The following is a 9,807-nucleotide window of genomic DNA, read 5'->3' on the forward strand; positions in this document are numbered from 1 at the left end:
TTTCAGAAAGGGAAAGCATCCTGAGAACAGGAATGGGCAAGTGATCTGAGGGGAAAGCCCCAAAAGTGCTGAGCCACACAGAGTACATGGCCCTTTATAAAGCATCTACCTCTCGCACCTACCCTATAGGCTCTTCTGGAGCATCATTCTTCCATATGAAGACCAGGTAGGCAAGGGCTTTCAGTCTTTATCCTGACACTCTATCATCCTACTCCTAGTAACCACTGCTCTGTATTCTGCTTGTTTTTGACTTTTTAGATTCCATGTGCTTTCAGTCAATAAAAACCCTAACTACATTACATACATTCACATATATTATGTAATTTCTGATATGTTAATTTTAGTTACCTTAAAATAAAATTTAGTAAAAAAAAAAAAATTTAAAAAAAAGTCTAACAAACACCCTCGAAACTGCTAGACAGTGAAATTAGCAACATTGCTTATAGCTGATTAGACATTGAAACTCAGTAATTTTCCTGATAATAGGTAGTAAAAATCCCAAAGGATGGGTGGGCAACAATTAAGGTTCTGTTTGCTAATCTAGCATCATGATTTCAGTCTTACACCCTCCTAGTAGCTGGAGAGAGACTATGGAAGAAGTGAGCTTGCTGAAAACACGAAGGGTGACCCTTTTGGCCCTGTGTTGGCTGAGGCAACACACACAGGTCTGAGACTGAAGCAGAACTCAAAGGCTTTGGGATGAGTCAGTAAATGAGGCAGGACCCACAAGAACTGGAATAAGTGAGTGCAGAATGCAGCACTGAGTAGGCATCAGGAACTAAAGGGTTTCTTCTTGGCTTTCAAGTAGTTTAGCTAGGTTTAAAATGTCAGGGTTCTGAGCCAGACACATTCCAACAGTGTTGCTCCAAGTAAATCCAAGCCGGCCCTGGATTACAATATGGGTGGGGAAGAAGAGGGGTGTCACATATAAATACTTTAAGAAAATTAAAAACCACAAAGCAGCTAGAGCAGGGTTCTCAACCTTCCGAATGCTGCAACCCTTTAATACAGTTCTTCATATTGCGGTGACCCCAACCATAAAATTATTTTCATTGCTACTTCATAACTGTAATTTTGCTACTGTTATGAATCGTAATGTAAATATTTCTGGAGGCGGAGGTTTGCCAAAGAGGTCAAAACTCACAGGTTGAGAACTGCTGGGCTAAAGGGAAAGCTCACTAGTTAATGGCGAATACAGCATGTTTAGTTACTTTCCTGCTGCTGTGATAAAACACCATGAGCAAGGCAACTTATAAAGACTTCACTGGGGCTTACAGTTTCAGAGGGATAAGAGTGCATCGTGGTGGGAAAGCGGCAGAAACAGGAGACTAACACCCTTTACCATAAATATGAAGCAGAGCAAGAACTGGAAGTAGACTAAACTTTTTCATCTCAAAGCCCACCCCCAATGATATACTTTCTTCAGCAAGACTGTACCACCTAAACCTCCCCAAACAGCACTGCCAACTGGGGACCAAGTCTTCAAATGCCTGAGATATGGAAATATGTCTGCTGTGGGATGTCTTTCTGTACGCTGTGAATATGTGTTGCTCTCACTGGTTAATTATAAGGCTGTTCAATGGCAAGGCAGAATAAGGTTAGGTGGTACATTCAAACTGAAGAGAGACAAAGAAGGGTAGAGTAGGACAGATGCCATCCTGCTGCCCAAGGAGCAACAAGATGCCTGCAGACCGGTAATGCCATGGCCATGTGGCAACATACAGATTCATAGAAATGGGTTAATTTAAGATGAAAGAGTTAGCAAGAAGCCTGAGCCATTTACAGTTTGTAATTAATATAAGCCTTTGAGTAATTATTTTATAAGTGGCTGAGGAACCATGGATGGGAGAGATTCGTCTGGAGAAACCTCTGGCTACACATGCTCATTCAAAGCAGATGCTCAGAGGAAGCTTCTCTTAATAAAGTGACTTTTTTCCTAACAAAACAGCAGATACATCAAATAAATGTATACACCCACCAATAGCCAAGGATAATATTTGGATATATAACAAAAATTATTCTGAAAAGGGGAAACCTAAATAAATATGGGGGCATTATCTACTAGAAAGCCTGGTTTTTATACTATAAGCAAATGGTATTAACACATGGTCTATTTCTGAGTATTTTCATAGCTCTTTATTGATACATACATGTTTCTCAGTCCTTAATACAGAATTTACTCTCAAAGAATCTATTTAGTTTAGTAGATGACTTTTCCAATCTACTAAGAATCCCTCACGTAGTTTAAGTCTGTACTTTGTCAAAGTAAAATGAATAAAACTGAGTTGCATGTAACCTGTCTACATGTAAGGAGCTTAACAATAAAGTAAATTCTACTAAGTTTCATGTCACTGGAAGAAATTATGGTATAATCAACAAATATACCTGCCATTTTAATCCCAGCACTACAGAGGCAGGGGCAGGTAGGGAGATCTCTGTGAGTCCAAGGCTAGCCTGGCCTACAGAGTGAATACCAAGACCAGCCAGAACTACACAGAGAAACGGGGGCGGGGGGGGGGGGGGCGCGAATTTACAATGATTTTACTTTTTAAAAACAAAGATTTTTATCTTTATTATGTATGTGTACCATGTGCTTATTAATACTCTCAGATGTCAAAAGAGAGTGACAGACCCCCCTGCAGCTGGAGTTACAGCTGATTGTGAGCTGCCCAGTGCAGGTGCTAAGAACCAAACTCTGATCTTCTGGAAGAGCAGCAAGTGCTCTTCAACTACTGAGACATCTCTCCAGCTTCCAATCTTACTTTAAAACAAAACAACAACAACAACAACAAAAAAAAAAAACAAAACCTTAACACCTTTCATTTGAAATCTCACAAGTATACATCTCCTTAAAACCAAACTCTAGCTAGGCGGTGGTGGCGCACACCTTTAATCCCAGCACTCAGGAGGCAGAGCTAGGCAGATCTCTGTGAGTTCAAGGCCAGACTGATCTACAGAGTGATATCCAGAACAGGCACCAAAGCTACACAGAGAAACCTTGTCTCAAAAAAAAAAACAAAAAACCAAAAACTAAGCTCCACTCCCAGGCACCTTTTCCACCATTCAGTAACTTGGGAATCTTTAATAAGTAACTGTGCTTATCTTCTTAAGTAATTAATAGAGAAATGAGTGTTTATTCATACTTTTCTTCAATGATTTATAAGTGGCATATGTAAAACATTCAGAACAATAGCCACAGCTAATCTACTAGCTAATCATATCAAATTTTGTTTCAAGCCTATTATATACATACATTATCCTGTGTCTGTTATAGTAAATTATATTCTTAAACATTATGAAGACTTGATTCACATGTTAAAAGGTAAGGTGAAGCTCTCTTTCTCAAATAAAAAAGTGCTTCTCCAATGGTCTCCTCATAGTAACAGCTTCTTGGCCACCTTTTCTTCTATCACTTTTGGCACACTAACAAATTGTCGGAAGAAAGTGGGTAACCACACCTGTTAAATTTCACTTTGTTCATACTTTTACAATATGTAAACTTGTCAAGGTTGCTAAATTCTCGATATGACTTGGCTTAGGAGTCTTTTGAATTCCCATGAGTAAAGGAAAGGGTTAGGTTTCCAGCACTCAGGAATTTGGATAGTTGAGGTCTCAGGTTATTGGTGTGTTTGAATAATGGTAGGAGAGACGTCAAATAGAGAAAAATGACCGTCTACCTTTAGAAGTAAATAATGATAGCACGCTGTGACATTAGACTAGGTGGAGCAGATACAACTACAGTTACAGTTATTCAGGAGGTGGAGGCACAAGGATCCCTTAGGCCTAGGAGATGGAAATCAGCCTGGGCAAAACAGCCAGACCCATTCTTAAAAAGAAAGAGAGAAAAATGATTTTAATCAGATAAAGACGCTCAGTAAGAGCCAAGTCTACCAAAGTTGAAGAACTGCTCACCTTTGCACAGAAAGACTTCATAGGTTCTAAAAATTCTAAATCTTCAGGGAACTGAGCATACTAACCAAAAATGTTAGCTAGATAACCATTTTCTAAATATAAATGAAACTGAACCAGAGGATCAATAAATCTCTAAAAGCACTAATCCACTTCAAATTAGAATCAGTAACTTTTAAAAATAAACTGAAAGGTTTAATTCTCTAATTCATTTGTATACATGAACCATCCAAACTAGTTTAATAGCTACAAAATACCATTTAAAGGTGACACACTGAGCCAGGCATAGTGGTGCACCCTTTTAATCCTAGCAACTGGGAGGCAGAAGCAGGCGGATCTCTTTGAGTTCAATGCCAGTCTGGTCTACACTGCAATTTCCAGGTCAGCCAGAGTTAGTGAGGCTCCATTTAAAAAAAAAAAAAAAAAAAGTGACACCTGGGACCGGAGGGATGGCTCAGGAGTAAAGAGTACATACTGCTCTTCCAGAGGATCAAAAACTGATTCCCAATACCCCCCATCAAATAGCACACAACCACCTGTTACAACTCTGGCCTTTGCAGGCACCTGCACACATGTACATATACATACAGATATGCACGCACGCACACAGGCGCACACTCTCTCCCTCTCTCACACACACACACAAATTAAAAAAAATAAAATGACACCCATCTAAGTTCTTATAGATCACATAAACAGGGAGTTCAAATCTTCATGATGGTTATATCCTATGCTAATCGCAAGTATTCTGAAGTTTACTTCCAGATACCAAATTTAAAACATACTTTTAAAAGATAGAAACACACACACACACACACACACACACACACACACACACACACACACACACAGAGGCAACATACTCAGTGCTGAAAGTTCCCCAAAAAGAAAGAAAAGGGATCAAGACTAAATAATTATCAAAGATCATTAACGACTACAACAAAGTATTATGTGAATGAGTTAAGGGAAATTTTAAACTAAGGCTGGTAACAAATCCACTGGTCAATCTTTTTTTTTTTTTTTTTTTTTTAAAAAAAAAGATGGAAGTATGTAATCCAGTGTTCAAATACAAAACAAAAATATAAGGGTACTGTGTCAGAATATCTCTATCTAGAACATTCCAACATCAGCTTTGCACATGCTTACTTTGGTAAACCACTTCAAAACTTTTATTTACCCATTCCTACTACTATAAGTTGAACCAAGGCATCACACATACTAGGTACGCAGTCAATCTGCCAGAGAACTATGTACCCAGTTATAAGCACTTTTAGCTTACATTTTAAGTACTGCTTTCAACCATTATACCTGCACATTTTAAACAATGACCAAATGCAAGATGGCTTCATTTTATAGCTGGTTATTAAAAAAAAAAAAATTTAGAAATATTACTGTACTCAAGTGACCTAATTCTTTCATTTTTAAATATTTTAAACTTTTTTTCCCACCTTTACCCATGTCCTAGAACAGAGTCTTATGAGTTGCTCTCAATTTAATGACACACCAATTCACCATCTAGTGTTGCCTTCTGTAGACTCCGAACACCTCCAGAGGAATACAAACTCCACTACATGACATGTTACCTTCAGAAATCTGCTGCTTATCTTTATAACATTCCCACCATGATTGCCTATCTTGCCACACTGTACTCATTCAAACCATGTCTAATTTTGTACAATAGTGTTAGAAAAGGATGCCCTTCTCTTCTAGAGATTAGTTCCCTTGTACTAAAATTACCAATTCAGAAACTCATCTATTCCAGGTTAATTCCTATTCTTTTTAAAGATTTATTTTCTTTGTGTGTGTGTGTGTGTTTGTGTCTGTGAGAGAGAGAGACAGAGACAGAGACAAAGAGAGAGAGACAGAGAGAGAGAAAGTCATGTATATGCAGGTGCCCATGAGACCAGAAGACAGTCGTGCATCCTTTGGTGCTAGAATTACCAGTGGTTATAAGCCACTGGATATGGGTACTAGGCACCAAACTCCAGTCTTCTCTAGCTCTCAGCCACTGAGCCCTCTCTCCAGTACCAATTCCTATCTTCTGTTTTGTTTGGGGGTTTTTAGCCTTTATTTTTATGTGTATGGGTATTCTGACTCCATGTATGTATGTGTATCACATACATGCAGTGCCTGTGGAGATCAGAAGAGAGTACTGGATTCCTCTGGGATTGGAGTTACAGATGGCTGTGAGCCGCCACATGAGTGAGTGCTGGGAATCAAACCCCAGTCTTCTGGAAAAATAAGCAGTGCTTTTAACCTGTGAGCTATCTCTCCAGCCCACCACCTCTATTCCTATTCTTTACTTCAATCATTATTTCCTTTACAAGCCTAATCAAAATAATCCTTTCTCTCTTGGGCAGTCCAATCTACGTATATCATAGTAATCCAGGCAATCGTATTAAACTCTCCTTTTATGTTATGCATACTTATATTGCCCTTCAAAGTTATTATCATAAGAGACAATAAATATTTGTTTCATGAAGTAATATATCTTTAACTGGACAAATAGATTACTTCATAACTAGTACAATGTGAGCTGTTTAAAGGTAGATTTGTCTATAGGGCAAGGGATGCAGCTCAGTGTTGAAGCAATCGCCTAGCTCCCTGGAGACTTTGGGATCTAGTCCCATTAATGCAAACAAACAAACAAAAGTGACTAGAGGGAGATGATTCAGTAGCAAAGAGCACTTGCTGCTCTCCCAAAGAGGATCCAAACTGGGTTCCCAGCACCCAAGTCAGGTGGCTCACCGTGGTCTATAATGCCAACTCCAGGGAATCCAACACCTCTGGCCTCTGTGGGCACCAGCACTCAGGAGTACATACCCAAAGGAAGATACACATCTATACCTAATTTAAAATAATAAAAGTAAATCTGGAAAAGAAAGTAGACTTGTCCAGCCTATCTTTGTCACTCCAATATATCACAGTACTTGGACTACATAACTAAATAAGCAATGACTATCAAACAGTAAGACAAGTTTCCTGTAGTTATGACAGATAATTTTGTGGTAGGGTTTTATGTGTGTATTTGGGGTGGGGGGTTTGTTTCTGTTTTTGAGACAGGGACTCACTAAGAAAGCCTTGGCTGGCTAGAACTCAGATATCTACCTGCCTCTGGCTCTGGGACTAAAGACATGCACAACTACTCCAGACAGTTGAATTTGTTTGTTTGTTTGTTTGTTTGTTTGTTTGGTATCTTGTTACTTTTTTTGGTCAGATTAACCTAAATGGTGAGGAAACTGAACTGAATTATTGAATCAAGAACCCACCTTTTAGCCAGGTGTGGTGGTACAAGCCTTTGATCCCGCATCCAGGAGGCAGATCTGAGTTGGAGGCTAGGCTGGTCTACTGACAATCAGGGCTACACAGAGAAACCCGGTCTTAAAACAAAAACAAAATCCATATTTTAAGTTATCCTAAAGTTTCACTATAACTCAACTGCATATTGTAATGTTAACCATCCAATTCAAGAGAAGTCAGGATTTAAGCAGTATTTAAAAAAATAAGAAAATTAAGACTCAATTTCAGCGGAGTAGTGGTAGCCACACCTTTAATACCTACTCCCGAGGCAGAAGCAGGACAATCTCTGAGTTCAAAGCCAGCCTGAACGAGCCAGAGCAAGTTCCAGGATGGCAAGGGGTTACACGGAGAAATCCTGTCCCGAAAAACAAAAACAAAACAAAGGACTCAATTTCAAATGTTAAAGTGAGATTGTTCTCTCAACAAGTTTATCCATGTCCAAACAATATTAAGTTCATACTATTAATATTCACCATATACGGTGAATTACTTACAAAGTAATTTTTGGGGCAATTTCATCTGTTAATGAAAACTTTTTTAAAATATTGAGTCAGTATGTTCAAATTTATGCTATTTACCATCTAAAATGAAAAACTAGATATGTTCAGTATTTAACGACTTGCAAAGCACTTGGATTCAATTCACCCGCCAGTAGAGTCCTTTACATCAAAGCCACTGAAGTACTTAAAACGAAATGATTTAGCGGGGGTAGAAGGATTTGAACTTTCCTTTCAGGAAATAGGAAAAACCAGGGATGGTGACAGACAACTGTAATCGCAGTGCTCAGGAGATCAAGGCAGGAAGACAAGAAACTCACTGGCAGTCTCAGGATTTGAGGTCACCCTGGGCTACAAGAGACCCGGTCTCAAACAAACAAACAGAAAACTCATCTTCACTGACACATTACAAAAGAAGGTGGAAAATGCACTGCTTATTCAAAGTTTAACTCACAGCAGTTTATAAGCAAAACCCTGATTTAAGTTTGGTAAGGCACTTCTAAATCTAGCCCGGCGTGGTGGCGCACGTCTTTAATCACAGCACTCGAGAGGCAGAGAGGTAAGCGGATCTCTGAGTTTAAAGGCCAACCTAGTCTACATAGTTGAGTTCCAGGACAGCCAGGGCTACATAACGAAACCTTGTCTCAAAAATAAAGAAAAGAAAGGAAGAACACTAAACCTGTCCGACTTCGCCAAAGGGAGACCAGTTTGCAGCACAAAGCCTATCAAGTGAAACTACTGACCAGGAATGCCTGCCCTGCTCAGGTCCTTGCTCTAAATGGCTTTCTTTGTAAGAAATCTCCAAATCCGGTTCCTGGCCTTAGCAACAACAAAAGCTCTACCCAACGCCGCAACGCACCGACTCCCTCTTGTCTGCACCTTCGCTTCAAACTGTCTGGGACGAGAGATGAGCGAGTTCGACGCAGACCTGGCAACGAACGCACTGTCTCAGGCGCCCAGGAATGGTCCCTTCCCTGTCCCCTCACTCTTGCTAAAGAAAAGCCCGAGCCGCATCACCGTCTACACCATCAAAATCAATAGATATTGATATAGATATAGACAGACAGACAGACAGACAGACACACACACACACACACACATATATATATATATATATATATATATATATATATATATATATATATATATATAGAGAGAGAGAGAGAGAGAGAGAGAGAGAGAGAGAGAGAGAGAGAGAGAGAGAGAGGATGTACCTGTAGAGCGCTTGCGGGCACAGCCAACAAGTCACAGCCCGGAGCCCGCTCCCTTCCCCTTTCCGTTAACACGCCCGCCCTCCCTCCTCCGCCGTGTCAGCCCGGCGGCCCCTCTGCGAGCGACGGCGCCCCGGAGGGCCGCAGAGCTCCCCGGAGCGCCGCGCAGGCTCCCGCGAGGCCCGCCCGCGCCAGGCCCGGCTCCATACCATTCTCCTCACGGGGCGGACTCCGGAAGGGCAGCGGCTCCTCCTCCTCCTCCGCGGCCTGCAGCCATCTATCGGAAAGCGTCTCCGGAGGCGGTGGCACGGGCCACCGAACAAGGACAGCCCCGGGAAACCTTCTCAGAACTAACTCAGCTCCGGCGCTAGCAGCAGAAGTCGAGTCTTTCATAATTGTGCGACCAGCTCCGCCGGGTGACTGGCCACAGGGACGCGCCCGCGCCCGCCTCCGCCGGAGACGGGGCCGAGGCAGCCACGTGACGGCCGCGTCGAGTGCGTCGCGCGGAGGGCGCGTCACGTGAAGGGCGCGCTCACTGCGGCCCACCCCCGAGGCCCCGCCCCCGCCGCCGCCGCCAGCCGGGAAGGGCCGAGCGGCCGCTTTCCCGGGTGCCGCGGGCTTCGGCTTCCCCTGCCTCCGCCAGTGAGAACTTGTTCCGCTTGAAGGACAAGACCCCAGGGCTCGCCAAAAATAGCTCCCGCCGCCGCGCACGCCTGTCTCTTGTGCTCCCGCACCGGTCGACGTTGGTTACTAGTGATCGCTTCCCGCACATTATCTTTTCCCGTCAAGGGTGCAATCTGTGTATTATTTTTATCACTGTTATTATGAGTGGCTTGTTTTGTTATTTTTTTGTGCATGTGTGTCTTGCCTGAATGTATGTCTTGTGTTAT

At 41.8% G+C, this 9,807-nt stretch overlaps 1 protein-coding gene across 5 annotated transcripts in view; it reads right to left on the reverse strand.

Moving 5' to 3' along the window:
* The window catches only part of Trpm7 (transient receptor potential cation channel subfamily M member 7), a 103,495-nt gene extending 94,066 nt beyond the window's left edge, over positions 1-9,429 (reverse strand). For 4 of the 5 annotated variants that reach the window (XR_013050726.1, XR_013050727.1, XM_076570568.1 and 1 more), the window contains exon 1: positions 9,127-9,429. Coding sequence is in view for 3 of the 5 variants with exons in the window: in XM_076570568.1 (XP_076426683.1) it covers positions 9,127-9,129 (3 nt within the window). In the remaining 2 variants the exon portion in view is untranslated. The remainder of the gene's footprint in view (positions 1-9,126) is intronic. The other variant, XM_076570569.1, reaches the window with a different exon arrangement.
* Between the last annotated feature and the right edge of the window lie 378 nt (positions 9,430-9,807).

The sequence above is a fragment of the Peromyscus maniculatus genome, chromosome 4 (assembly GCF_049852395.1).
Source record: "Peromyscus maniculatus bairdii isolate BWxNUB_F1_BW_parent chromosome 4, HU_Pman_BW_mat_3.1, whole genome shotgun sequence".
NCBI classification, from domain to species: domain Eukaryota; kingdom Metazoa; phylum Chordata; class Mammalia; order Rodentia; family Cricetidae; genus Peromyscus; species Peromyscus maniculatus.